Source organism: Suricata suricatta, chromosome 11 (genome assembly GCF_006229205.1).
Source record: "Suricata suricatta isolate VVHF042 chromosome 11, meerkat_22Aug2017_6uvM2_HiC, whole genome shotgun sequence".
Taxonomy (NCBI): Eukaryota; Metazoa; Chordata; class Mammalia; order Carnivora; family Herpestidae; genus Suricata; species Suricata suricatta.
The window spans coordinates 49003778-49017995 of NC_043710.1; the positions used below are offsets into that span (position 1 = coordinate 49003778).

The 14218-nt window shown below is 47.9% G+C and overlaps 1 protein-coding gene across 1 annotated transcript in view; it reads right to left on the minus strand.

Moving 5' to 3' along the window:
• PPFIBP2 (PPFIA binding protein 2) overlaps positions 1–14218 on the minus strand; it is a 143776-nt gene that overhangs the window by 39380 nt on the left and 90178 nt on the right. Inside the window, exon 6 of the mRNA XM_029956607.1 lies at positions 12500–12631. Within this exon, the coding sequence (XP_029812467.1) occupies positions 12500–12631 (132 nt within the window). The remainder of the gene's footprint in view (positions 1–12499; positions 12632–14218) is intronic.

A 14218-nucleotide genomic window follows, 5' to 3' on the forward strand; every position in this document is an offset into this window, starting at 1 on the left:
TAACAAATGCCAAATGTCAACTGCAGAGCTGGTGTGAGTGTTCTGGGCCGGGGGGGGGGCGGGGGGCGGGGGTGCCAACTTGAAGAAAGGAGGGAAGAAGGCATCCTGGCAGAGGGCAGACACGGGAGGCAGAAAGGGAGACCATCTGTTGGGCTAGGGCAGAGGACAGGTGGCAATGATGGGAGATGAGGCCAGAAAGTAAGGTGGCGCCCTCCCAGAAAGGCTTTGGATGAAATACAAGGAGCCCTGAGGCCATTCTTTGGCAGTAGGGAGCCACTGAAGGCTTGTGAATGAGGAAAGGATGGCTGAACAACTTGCCCCCGGTGAGCTGGAAGTCAGGTTTGTTTCTTCTGACTACGGGGCCCTTGCTCTCTGAACTACTACTTAAGCAAAGACGACACCACTGAGCACCCTTGTCCCAAACCAAGTTTCCTTTAATGGACAATTGGTCCTGCCAACTGACTCCTTGCAGAAACATTTGTGTGAAAGTGATCACTTCCAGAGTTTTTGAACTCCAGATTCCCGCAGACTCCCAACCTCACCCCTCCAGGCAGGGATCTCACAACTGTCATGACCCACGTGGAACACTTCATTCCCCCTTTTAGACATTCCAATCTCACTCAATGGCAGCTCCCTCCACCTACCTCCCTGTGCCAGAAACCTGGGCTCCATCCTTAGCATCTCTCTCCCCGATGATGCAATCCATCCCCAAGCCCTGTTAATTCTACCTCCAAAGGAATGGATCTCTCCTTTCCTTCCAACTCAACCACCACTACTCTGCTCTAGCGGTTCATAACAACAGCCTGGGCACTCTCTCCAGGGGTTGCTCCTGTCGTCTTGCCCTTCTTGAAGCCACTGTCCTTCACGGCATCCAGGGAAATACAATTAAAGGACAAATTTGATCCTGGTGCTCCCCTGTGTCTCAAAATGTATACGTCCCCACTAGCACTGCCTGGCCTGCCTCTTGGATTACTCTCTCTCCCCAGTGATGCGCCAACCTAACTGGGTATTTTTTAGTTCCCCTTTCTACTAGGGCCTTTACACACATCACTTCCTTTTGTCTGGAGCGGTCTGCCAGGTGAATTCCCACAGATCCTTCCTCAGGCCTCCGCAGCAAAGCAGTCCCAACTCTACACCATATTCAGGTCCTCTTTCTGTCCTCTGGTGTGGCACCCTGTATCTCTCCTACATCATCTGCAAAAAGATACTTACTTGTCTGATTGTTCATGGCTAGTTCTCCTGTATGAACTCCATGAGGGGTTTGGCTAACTCCAAGTCTGTTTTGCTCAGCTCTGGCACACATAGGAAATTCAATTCATCATTTAACTGGCCTGGAGCTTTTTGTATCCTGAGACAGTCTGCCAGAAAGTTACACTGCCTACTGCTTACACTTGAACTTTGTAGGGTAATTCACTAAGATTTTTTTTTACAGCCAAGGTAACCATTTTTTGATGCTCCTTTTAAAAAATGTCTTCCAAGCTAAGGTCATTGCACCCATGACCTGCAGCATTAGATTTTAAGGTCTGATGGGACTTACAGCAGACCCAGGATGGTTTTCTGAGAATGTTTCCGGCTCTGCCTGAGAGGCTGCCACCATGGGGACTCAGAGCATGATGACGGCCAGGCTTTGAGGACCTTTGGCATATCCTCCTCTTACTAGGTTGTCTGGGTTGCCCATCATCGGCTATAAACACTGGTGCAAATGTTGGCCTCTTTTAGATATCTTTCTGGGTTGACCCACTCAACATGGGCACACCCAGCACCTCCCTATTCAAATCCACATTTATCTCTGGACTCTCATTTTCCCCCCCTTGTCATTTAATGTAGGACAAAATCTCCCCACCTCAACCCCCTGCCCCCAAGCTCCTCTCCTAATGTCTGAGTCTGGGTAGAGTTTCAGCGTGTTCTTTGGTTGAGTACAGATTGTGGTAACTTCTCACAGGGCTGAGGCAGACCCTCTGCAGTGCTCATAGCTACTCTGACCTTGACCTTCCTTAAGGCTTCCAAGTCCTCTTCGACAGTGGATCTTGGAGGCACAGACTCATCTTTGTGCAACTGCCATCACCAGGTCCAGTCAGGTCACACACACCCTGGTCCCACCAGAATGAAGGGTCAAGTCCAGAACACTGGTCAGATACACCTCACAGGGCCCAGAGGTCATGAAATCCCTCTAATGCGATTAGGTGGGGAATTTTTCCTAGAAATTCAGATGATGACCTAATTCTCATAGCAAAAGGAAACTGATGTCCTAATTTCTCACTAGGGATTAACTTCTTTAAAAATAAAATTGAAAGGATTCTTTCATGATGCTATTTTTTCTTTTAAAAAAAAAAGTCACAGGAGATAAAACTTCATTTAATCGCCCAGCCCAGGAGGAGAATCGGTGTCTGAATGGTACCTGGGAAAGGGAATCTTGCGGTTTACTTTTGTGTGAATGCCCTGTCCCTCAGGGCACCTGCCACACCTCATTCCCGGCCCTGAGGAAGGCCAGTGACACCACCTGGCCTAGGGCTGGCCTCACCCACTCAGACCCTGCTCTGTGAGGGTGGCAGAGCTCAGCTCACACCCTAAGGGGAGTGTGAGTCCCAAGTTCTGTCTGGAAGTTAACAACAGAGCCACGTTAAGCCACTGCACTCACTTGTGGTTAGGAGAAACCCCGGCCCCTCCACCAGTGAAATGTTCCCACACGCATGCTCTGATATACTTAAGTGTGGTTCCTACAGGTGACCCATCCCCACAGGCACAGTCTGGGCCGCAGGGCGAGGGCTGGGCTGCGCCGTCGCTGGCCGCCACCTCCTCAGAGCAGCCCCTACTGAGTAAGAGGCGCTCTTGAATCTGCCTGTGGATGTCCAGCTGCAGCCTACACATCTGCTCCTGCAGCTCACTGATCACATTCAGAACCGACTGCGGGAAGGGAGAGAGAGGAGAAAAGAGCACGCAGGGTCAGTCAGCTCTCCGACACAGAGCTCCCCAGGAGAGCTGCCCGGAGAGAAGGAAGCGTTCGGGGGACGGGCTGCAGGCGGCAACTCAGAGGTGACCACCCACTTTCTTCCCAGGAACCAAAAGACAAGCCATTTTTCCTGAGACCCACCCCCTCCACGGGGTGGTCCTGCAGTGTGAACCCGCAGCAGCTCCTCTGTGCCACGTGGTGGGGGTGGTGTGGGGGGCATCCTTGCACGTCAACGAGGCACAGGGTCTGGCGGCATGCGGACAGACACGCCCCCTCTTACACACCCGTGTAGATGCCCCCCAAACACGCCAACACCCACATGCAGGTGCCGTGCAGCATACACCACGATTGCACACGCTAGTATGTCCCCAACCCTAAACTCTCCCTCCTGCCCTACACCAGACCTTACTCCCTCACCTCCCACTCCAAGCCAGACTTCCTCTGTAGCCTCAAGAACGGCCACTCGAAAGATAGCTTGCCGCCCCCCAGAATTCATGCCTACTCAGTTCTGAATCCCTCTCACCCACAGGTCTGCTGGGCTCTCCTTTCCTACTCCATAGATAGTCACTGTGCAGAGACACACAGTAATCACAACAGGATGTAAGTGCCACCGTCCAGAAAACCATAGGGCTTCCAGGGAGTAGTAAGTGGCTTGTTCTGTGTGGGTTGAGAGGAAGGGATGGCATGGGTCTAGGTGACGTCATGCAGGCACACGCCGGACCCCTTGCCTGAGGGTGGGAGTAAAGGAGAGAGAGTGCCACGCACCTGACTAACACAGAACAGGACGGTGCCGCTTGTGGCAGCAAGAAACCCGAGAGGGTGGGGGAAGCTATGAGCAGCCCGTGGGGCAGGGATGTGGACTTAAGAAAATACCACCACAGAGACCTGGGTGGATAGGGTGGTGGCCAGTGAACCTGTTAGGCCTCCTTGTCCACTTTCGCTGATATTCTAAGCGCTGGCATCTGGTACTGGGGTTGGCCACTGACACCATGGGAACTGCTCAGGAGGGCTATAAAGAAACTGCCCATTCCCAGTAGCGACAGTGGGGTCTAAGAAGAAAAACTCCCATCCCATGTCTTGTTTTGTAAATTCCCTTCTCCACTGAAAGAAGGGAAACATGATCTGAGTGGCAGCTTGGGGCTGACAGGGTGCTGGGCAAAGGGGCCTACCCTCCTGTCTAGTGATGTCATTTGGACTCAGAGCTGTCATCAGCAGGCCTGGGGCCTCCTAGCCACTCACCCTTTGAGCTAGCTCACCTGAACTGGCCCACAGACAGTCCAGGCTGTCTTCCTCCAGAGTGATCTGTCTTATAAGGCATCTTCCTACCAAGACAAGAAGATTGGGCTGAGAAGTCAGGGTGGCCTTTATAAGCCTAAGTGCCCTGGACCTCAGATCTCTACCCAGCTTCATTGTTACTGGTCCCTGCACCTTGATGGGCCACTCACCAATGGGCTGGGGCCATCCCTGCTGTCTGTGTTCTTATCTGCAGTCCTAGTGCAGACACTAGGCTCTGACATGGTCTTTGTTCTGTGTGCCACTGGTTTCCAAACCCCCGTGCTGGCTTAGCACACAAGCCTGACAAGGGTCAAGGATTCCCGCCTGACAGGCCTGAGCTACTAGGCATCACAGTTGAGCTCTATGTCTACTGCCGTGAACTCGCCACCACTGGGAGTGCTAAATGGAGGAAAGACAGCCTACATTCAGTTTGTTCATGCTTTTTCATATGAGAAGTCTCAGAGTCTTTTGATACTTTAACTACTCAGCATACCTGCTGGGTGCAAGGAATTAAAGGAGGGAAGGAGCTGGAAATGGAAGCCCTAGTGGGGGTTGGGGGGTTGGGGGGTGGGATTAGCTAAGCACAAAGGGCATGTTGGGGTTTAGGTAGTCTCTTGCAGCAGCAAATTAAGGGAGATCTTTCCAATGGCCTTGATCTTCGTAAAATAGGTAAGGTTGCCCTCTCAAAGGGCATAACAATGAAACAAAAGGGGTTACAGAATTAGAATGTGTAGGCACGAGAAGAGGAAAGATAGGTATGGATAAAAGCAAGACTAAGGGGAGGGGAAGATGCAGCTGGGAATTCATTAGCATGGAGGCAATTAAAAACAAAATTATCTAATCCTCTAACCAAGAGCCCTGGGGCAGAAGGAAGGATGGCAAGTTAACCAAGGATGGAGTTAAAAGCAATCCCTCAAGATAAAAGACCGGCATTTACCTCCTCAAAGAAGGAGGTCAGCCTGTTTCAGACAGTGAAGCCACGATGGGCAAAGGCATGATGTGCTCAAAGCATGCGGGCAGCTGCAGATTGCTCTTCACTTTTGTAGAATGAGGGTCTATCTCCTCAGGTTACCATGAGGGGTTAACCAGAGGAGCCTTAGGTGAGGCATCCGACAAAAGTGAGTTCACTTCCCCCACTGCTGCTCTTTGCCGTGTTTGATCCAGAAGAACTGAACCAAACTGAGAGAACAGAAAACACCCAGCGGTGACACAGTTAAGGCTCACGTGACATTGATGGCTGGCAACAAAAGCCCAGTGGCTCTGCACTCTCTGGGCACTCTTTTCTAGAACCTTTATTCCATAGTCCACTGGCCTTGCTGGTTTTCAGACCTGCTGGTCTCTCGTATAGAAGCCTCCCTCTACTGTTAACCCTCTCAAATGAGGAGACTAAACTTGCTCTCTGGTTTCACCATCCCATCCATTCCCTCCCTCCCCCTGCACCAGTGGCCTCCAGGCAGACCAGCTCAGGTCTCCAGGACTGACTGATGAGGGGCAGGGCTCTTCCTCACAGCCCCAGGGCCCTCTTCCTGGTTAAATCACAGGCCTGTCCCTGTCCTCAAGCTGCTTGCCTCCCTCTAGAAGTGTTTCCTTCCCTACCTTTAGTGATTTTCCCCTATCAGGTTCTTATTACCTCTTTCACCCCTTTTCTCACAACCTAGCTATCACTCCAGTCTGGGTAGAGTATTATGTATCCCAATCCCGGCTGGTCCAAAAATAAACATTAAAAAAATAAAAATAAAATGGTCAATTTGCAGGAGGAGTAAAGGCAGAGGACCTTCACCCCTTACAATAAACCTTCCTAGAGATGGTCTGTAGGTGCTAATATCATGGGGGTACCAGAATGCCCATCTTAGTATCCATCCTCTACAAGAGTCCCCAAACAGGGTTTGTGCAATGTCTCACAAAGTGTGCATTTACCAGGTCTGTCCCACCAACATGTTCCTGGCCAGACACAGGAGATCAAGCTGATGTAGCTCACTTTTTTTTTTTTTAATGTTTGAAAGAGAGAGAGCACACAAGAGCCTGCAAGCGAAAGAGGGGCAGAGAGAGAGGGAAAAAGAAGATCCAAAGCAGGCTCTGCACTGAGAGTGCAGAGTCTGATGTGGGGCTCACACTCAGAAACTGCAAGATCATGACCTGGGCTGAAATCAAGAGTTGGACACCTAACCGACTAAGCCACCTTAATGGGCACAATCCCTCCATCTTCTGGCCTCCCACAAACCATCGTGGGCTTGAGCCCAGCCTCAACAGACTAAATTTTATGGAACCCACCTAACTTTCTTTGCCACCTGGGGGGGGGGGTGGGGGAAGACAGAAAAGAAAACGGGTCACTTCCAGTTTGTAGCAACTTTCCTGACTTCCCTGATACTTAAAATTCACTTATGGCGAGCAGTTTGGGGGCCACTGTCCTGTCTTCTTTGTGCCTGAAGCATCAGTAGAACAGAGCCCATTCTTTCTTCCATCTTTTTATGGAGAACACAACTTTAATAAGTCTTTCTCCTGTCCTCTGCATTGTTCTTTTGTTTGGGGTTCACCCCTGCTGCTGCTGCTCCTGTAGGTGTACTTTGTTTCATCCTTTCTATATGTTTTTTAATTATTGTTTTAATATTTACTTTTGAGAGAGGGAGACAGAAAGAGTGTGAGCAGGCGAGGGGTAGAGAGGGAGACACAGAATCTGAAGCAGCCTCCAGGCTCTGAGCTGTCAGCACAGAGCCCAACACAGGGCTCAAACTCCCACACCGTGAGATCATGACCTGAGCCAAAGTTGGACGCTTTACCAACTGAGCCAGGCAGGCGCCCCTGTCCTTCCTTTTATATGTGCCCTTTTGGAAACAAGTTTCTCTCAGGGTACCTCTAAGCTCCTTCTTTTTATCAGTATTATTTGTGAGATTGCACAAAGTTATGTTATTTTTTTAGTTCAATATTCTTGAGTCACCTTTTGTGCCATTTCTGAACTTTCCAAGGTGTGATTTGTGAAAGTCCACAGTGCCCGTCTGTCTGTGCCTGGCTTTCCTGCCCCCACTCTCACGGACTCACGGAACCATGGCCGCTCTCTCAAGGTGCCCATCACTTTTCCCTCCTAAACGAGTCTCTGCTTTGCCTCAGCGTTACAACCAGAGAAGCGGTTCCCAGTTTCTTTCTCTGCCCCCTGGGTAGAAACAAATGGGCAGTGGGGCACCAAGAGCCAACTTCTCAAATACATACGTGTTAAGCTGGAGGGGACTTTTGGGAGCCGTTCCAATTGCTGTCCCCTTCCGTTACAGCCCCTTGTCTGCTTCCGTCTGTCTGGGGACCCGGACAGGAATGCATCTATTCTCCTCCTCTGCTCAGGGTGACTATGTGGTGCATCCATCCCAACAGTTCAGGGACACTCCCCTCTTGTCCCAACCCATGTGTTATCTTCCAGTGTGTCCGTCCTCAGGCTTGGCATTTCGACTCTCCTTTATACTTTGTTCTCTCCAGGGCCGGCCCACCTCCCCTCCTAACAGGTCTGTTTCTCCCCCATAAAGGCAGACCCTTTTATAGCTGTGCCCCATTCTTGGGTCCCCTATTATGAAGTCCAGATGACATTTATTAGGCTCTAAAGGCCACTCTGTGTTGTAATCTCAGCTGGCTTTATGACTCCTGCTTCACTAGCTATCAGAGTTCACCGTTATGGTTCTTTTCTACGTGAAACCACAGGGCGCCTCCCATAACCGTGGCCTTTCTCACTCCCTCCTACCTGTTAAACCTGTTCACAGTATTACTGAGTTCTTTCCCTCCCTCTTCCTTCATGCTCTGTTTAATACTGGCCTGGCACCCTTACACATCACTGATGGCAATGTAACTTCTACGTTGCACAGGACAAAGTGGAAGTACCTGCCAAGATTTCAAGCGCATGTACCTTTTGGCTCATTGATTCCTCTTCAGTATCCCCACACGTGTGCAAGACCATTCACAGCAGAGTTATTTGTGGTAGCAAATACTTGGAAACCACTTACATGTCCATCAAAAGAGGACAGGTTAAATGAATGAAGGTATGGTCAGATAATGAAATAATAGATATTTCTATCATCTAAGTTTTTTTCTTAATGAATGTGGTATGAAATAAACTCCCAGTGTGCTAAATTAGAAGGTCTAGAATAGTGTGCATTTGTACAAAAATGAGGGAATGTGTGTGCATATGTGCAAATATATTTTTCTACATAAATTTGCTCATCCAGGCATAACTCTGGGAGGGTGCAAATGAAATGATCACAGTGGTCAGTTTCTGACTGCGGGCCTGAGGGGCGGGCATGGAAGGAGACTTTTTGCTGCATATACCTTTATGAACTCTTAATTTTTGAACTGCCAGAGATTTTCTAGGCTAATAAAAAGCAGTAAATAAAACAAAGTAAGTAAAATAAAAACAGTAAGTATCTCCAAGTCAACTTCTCTGAACGAACACAATCTTCCCAGTCCCTGCTCTATGCTCCACGTCCAACATTCTGATTGCCCCAGTTCAGAAATCAGAATCCTTCCCCCTTCCCACGTGCTAACTACAGGAAGGAAGAAGGAAGTCAGCACCACCCGTGCTGTAATAAGACACTCCGTTTCCTGCCAGAAATCCTGAAGACTCTTTCTGGTTCTCTTCTTCATATTTGAGTATATGCCTGATCAACTGGGCTGACTCCACTTTCCGGGACACGCTGGACCCTGCTCCCTTCTTTACAGGATGCTCTGGTTATTATAAGCAGAGCTCTTTAATCTCATAAAGGGACCCAGCTGTGGGGCCCCCTGCCTCCCCAGGGCTCCAGGAAACCAGACTCCTCTCCAGGGAAGATGCCTCTGAGGGATGTGCCTGTGATGGTATGCCACCCAGACGTTTTCCTTTGCCTCTGGATCTTTTATGTTCCATCCTCCTAATTCTCATATTTACTTTCCATGTCAGCCGCTCCTCTGCAGTCCTGTTTCTCAGGAGTAAACCTAAATGATCTAAGCTTGGGTCTCCTGGAATGACCCAGAGCCACCGAGAGAGGCTCAGGAGGAAAAGTAAACAGAAAACCCAGTATTCACCCACACCTCAATGGCAGTCTCCTGAGCGAGACTGGCTGCCAGGATGGTCTCCGTTTGACAAGCAACCTGCACCTTGACATCCTTAGGTTTATAGACAACCATGTATAATCATGTCCATAAATTTCTACAGGCAGCAGGACACAGGCTTTGGGGGGGGGGATCAGAGTCTGACAGAAAGAACAGCCTATAATGCTCTTATTAACAGTATCTTTTTTTCTTTTTTCTTTTTACTTTTTTTTTTAATTTTCACTGAAACATAAAATGGAATTTGAGGATAAAGCCTGAGCTGCATAGAGGAAATTTCAGATCCAGCTACCCCAGAAAACAAAACACAGAAAGATCCTGCCTTTCCAAACCACAAGCAAGAGGCCTTGGGCTAAGTATATTCACTGGAAAAAAACCCAGCAGCAAGGCAGGCTGGGAAGCCGCATTCCCTTTGTTCACAGAAGTACTAGCTCTGGTGACCTGAGCCCAGTGCCGCCCTTGCACACGTCCATGCACAGGACGACAGAGCCCCCATGACAGTACTCTCCATGGTTTTAAGCCTCTGGCGCTCCACATAGTTGCAGACCGCGGCAGAGCCTCTAAGCATACCAGCAAAGATTATGTTCAGTTACAAGAAGGAGAAATGCATTTCAGGTCATGTGGCTGCGCACGGAGCATCACAGGTTGGAACAGCCTAAAGAAGACTTCCTCCACGTAAAAACCTACTGTTTGTACTAGCAACTGGGAAGGGCCATTATCTGGTAGGAACGAGGCCAGCAGCTCAGGGTCTATGTTGCCTCATGCATGAATAGCCTAATGGCAAACAAAAACAAAAAATTAAGATTGAAACATAATCCCTCAGAAAAAGAAAAATAAAGCAAACAGCAAAATGACTGCTTTCGTTATACTTGGCCCAGAAGTGGGAGCTCTCCCTCCACTCCGTCTTCCCCAGAAAGGAACGGAGCTGGCTCTGCTTGGTACTAACTCTGCGTTCTTTCCCAGACTGACTCGCTCACACACACCCACGTGCTCCCGAGGGGCTGGCTGGTGCAGAACCAGACGTGACCCAAACTGGCCCAGGGCAATCCCAGGGCTTTTGCAGGAATCTTTGAGAAAGAGACACGCTCTCTGCAGGGGTTTCTGGGCTAATAGGATGTAGTGCAGAGACCCTTCCTGACAATGAGGCTAACTCAGATCCAAGACAATACTCTAAGGCTGATTTTTAATGACATCTAGATATAGTGTGATACTGGACTTTAAACTCTGGACTCTTCAAGCTATGTGACCTAATAATCTCACACCTATCCTTTTTTTTTTTTAAGTGGTTTTGAGTTGTCTCTATCACTTTAAGGCTTCTCTGAGTTTACTGAATTCTGCCCCCAGAGCCCTAACCTATGTTCACATGTCATCACACATCTTGAAACACTGGTTAAAAAAAAACCAAAACAAAAAAACCCCCCACAAACTCCAAACCTGGAGAAAATTCAGTTGCTTCATTCTGAACATTCAAAAAGCAAAGTCTGTTTGGAGTGTCTGGGTGGCTCAGTGGGTTAAGCATCCGACTTCGGCTCAGGTCATAATCCTGTGGTTCATGGCTTCAAGCCCCATGTCAGGCTCTGTGCTGACAGTGTGGAGCCTGGAGCCTGCTTTGGATTCTGTCTCCCTTTGTCTCTGCCCCTCCCATGCTCATGTTCTCAAAAATAAACATTAAAAAAATTTTATTAAAAAAAAAAGGAAAGTGTATTTAACTAACTCTTCACACTGATAAGCTTTCACTCGGCATGATTTTGCAGTTTGTAAATGTATCTTAATCTACATGTCCATTTGCAGCTTCATGACAACATCAGTAATTAATCGTTAAGGCTAGTATTACTATGTGTCCAGCACTATGCTAAGGACTATACATGCATTATCTCATACCCCGCTCAGAATCACCCAGGAAATAGGAAGGCTTACTATCTCCATTTTGAAGAGGAAGAAACAGAGGTTGTATTACACCTAAGATCACAAAGCTAATGAGCAACCTAGCTTGCATAACAGTGGGAAGATCGGATTCAAGGGCCTGCCCACTTCATCACTACAAGACGCCTCTCCAGCTTACTGGAGAGATCTTCTTTTGGCAACTCTACTCACCAAAGGGCAGACTTCTCTAAAGCGATGCACAGAATTGCCCACATATTTTAAGTGTCTCGGTCACCAGTGTTTACCACCCAGTGAGCGCGGCAACAGGGCAGGTTTCAGTGCACAACAATGGTGATGCTTAATAGAAAGGAACAATAGCCATTTTTACATTTTGGAGATAGCTAAATATGGCAAGGAAGTGTACATACACCCAGTACCTACAGGGTGCCAGATCCTATGACAGGGACTTTTGTGATTTTATTCGGACTTCACACAGTTACCCATTTTACAGATAAAGACAGTTCAGAGAAATTAAACAGCCAACTTGTTGAATGAAGTTCAAAGACTTGTTAAGCAGTTAGGTCAGTGATTGAATGCTTTCAAACCTAAAGCCTATCTTCTTTCTACATCTTACATGCCAGCTGCAAATAAGGGGGCTTGTAGGTAGAGACAGAAGGTGGTTATCTAAGGTCAAAACAGGATGTTTTTTTGTTTCTCAACAAAAGCAACTCCGAGCCAGAAATTTATGCAAAACATTTATTCCAAAAAGGAATCTGGCATGTTCTGGCCAATGGCACTATGGAGCGTAAAACAGAAACAAGAACAATGTAGGAAGGCATTAACAGAAGGCCTGTACATGGGCTCACCTATCAGGAGGAAAGAAACACACAATCTAAGGGTTCCATCTAGGCCAGTAAAAGGTACATCAAAGAACATCTCCAGACTCCTTGGATATAGTGATGGTGGCCTACTGGGCAGCTGACTTCATCCCAGAACATCGCCATTACCTTGGCTCTCACAGAAGACATCTTGGATCCCTTCACATCTTTCCTGATCCTTCCCGCCCCCTTTCCCCCCACTGCTTCCCTTTCTATCCTTGTCAGCAGCTTGAGGGAGGATAAAGCCTTAGAGCCAAAACTGGGTGGTTTGGGCGTTGCTGAAATCTGCAGCCATAGCAAAACCTGATAACTTGGTATTAACAGATCATTGCGTCTCTAGTGCATTGATGCTTCTGGCATCCAGGGTCTGCCAGGCTTGGGGTTGACCAGATGGCCAGAATCCACATTGGCATGGTTTCCCCACTCTGAGTTTAAAACCATATGAATCCCCCAGAATTTGGTATATCACACTCACCTCTGCTTTTTTCTGTTTCTCCTCCTGCTCTCTTTGCTCCTTCTCCATGCCAACCAGCTTGAGCTTCAGCTCAGAAACTTCAGTCATCAGATCGAGCTTCTGGGTCTCAAGAGATGTGCGACTTAGCAGCTCCTGCAAGCAAAACCAGATCTCAAAATCATAGGCTCCATAGCAACAAGGACAACCGTGGCTCCATCCAGAGCACATAAGGCAATCTCTAAGGGGTGTGTCAGACAACAGAGCTGAGACCGCCGCAGATGAAGGACAGGTCTATTAGTGACAGGCCTCAGCCAATACTGGGTCACTCAGGGAGAGCACAGCCCCTGCCACTACCCATTGTTCTCTGAGAAACAATGTGAACCATAGCTCTCAAAAACCACATTTGCCTATAGAAACCATTATTTCCAAATACAGAAAAATGGACAGTTTTGCTCAAATAACTAAATTTCCTCATCTCTATTTTTAATGTAAAGCAGCAGGTCTTTTCAACCAAAACAAACAAAACACAAACCCAAGCTTACATTAACAATATATTCTTTAAATTTTTTTTAATGTTTTTATTTATTTTTGAGAGAGAGAGACAGCGTGAGCAGGGGAGGGTCAGAGAGAGAAGGAATCACAGGATCCGAAGACAGGCTCCAGGCTCTGAGCTAGCGGTCAGCACAGAGCCTGACGCAGGGCTTGAACCCACGAACTGTGAGATCATGACCTGAGCCGAAGTCGGACGCTTAACCGACTGAGCCACCCAGGCGCCCCAACAATATATTCTTTAAAACCAAGATTCCAAATCACCTTCTGGGCTTAATGTTCAGCCCACATCCTCAACAAATTTCATTGTAAGGTCTCATTGCAATGAGCCTAGGAGGGAACTAGAGCATAAAGCAGATATTCAATGAGTATTTATTGAATGATAGGATCCTATTTATGTGATCATGGATCTTTTCTAGCCACTATGGGATGTAAGTAAGAAAGCTGTTCTTTCCTTACTGTAAGGCCAGACTTAGGGAGATTATCAGTCCTGCCATAACAAGACAATAGTAGACAGCCTGCTGTTAATACATATACTTAATCAGCATAAATAAGACAAAAAACAAAGGTGATTGACAAAATACTTGCTGGGAACTACTAGGGATAATGAAGGACCTCAAAAACCAGGAGCATTCTTGGTCCAGGGGTAACACTTCTCTATTGGCCAAAGGCCGTGGTCCATGCCCTCCAGTGTCTTGGCACACGGGAGACATGGTTCCCAGCAAGGAGACTGTAGGATGGCTATTAGGAGAGTGAGCAGCCAAACGAGCAAACAGAAAAGATACACTATCCCATCTCAGTATGGACTTTCTATATTATGTTGGGCAACCTAAGCCTCATACAAGAAGGGTGATCAACATTCTGACCAACAGCTATGATTTCACATATTCGGAACTGTCCTCAGACTATAAACCAAACCACATAGGACACATATTTTAACTGCGAAAACAGAATTCCCTAGGCCAAAGCCCTCAGTGTCTCAGAAAGCCAAGCTACAAACTGTCCATCTGCTAATCTGAAGGGACGAGTACCTAGAAGTTCAGCAGAAGGATCTCACGGGGCACTGGGCAAAATAGGCCAGCTCTTCCTGTTTCTGCTAGACTTGAAGCTAGCTTATGGCGTGGAGGCAGTGATACTGCTATGCAAGGACCGCAGGCAACTTGGTCATGAGGAGTCAACCAGATCAATGTG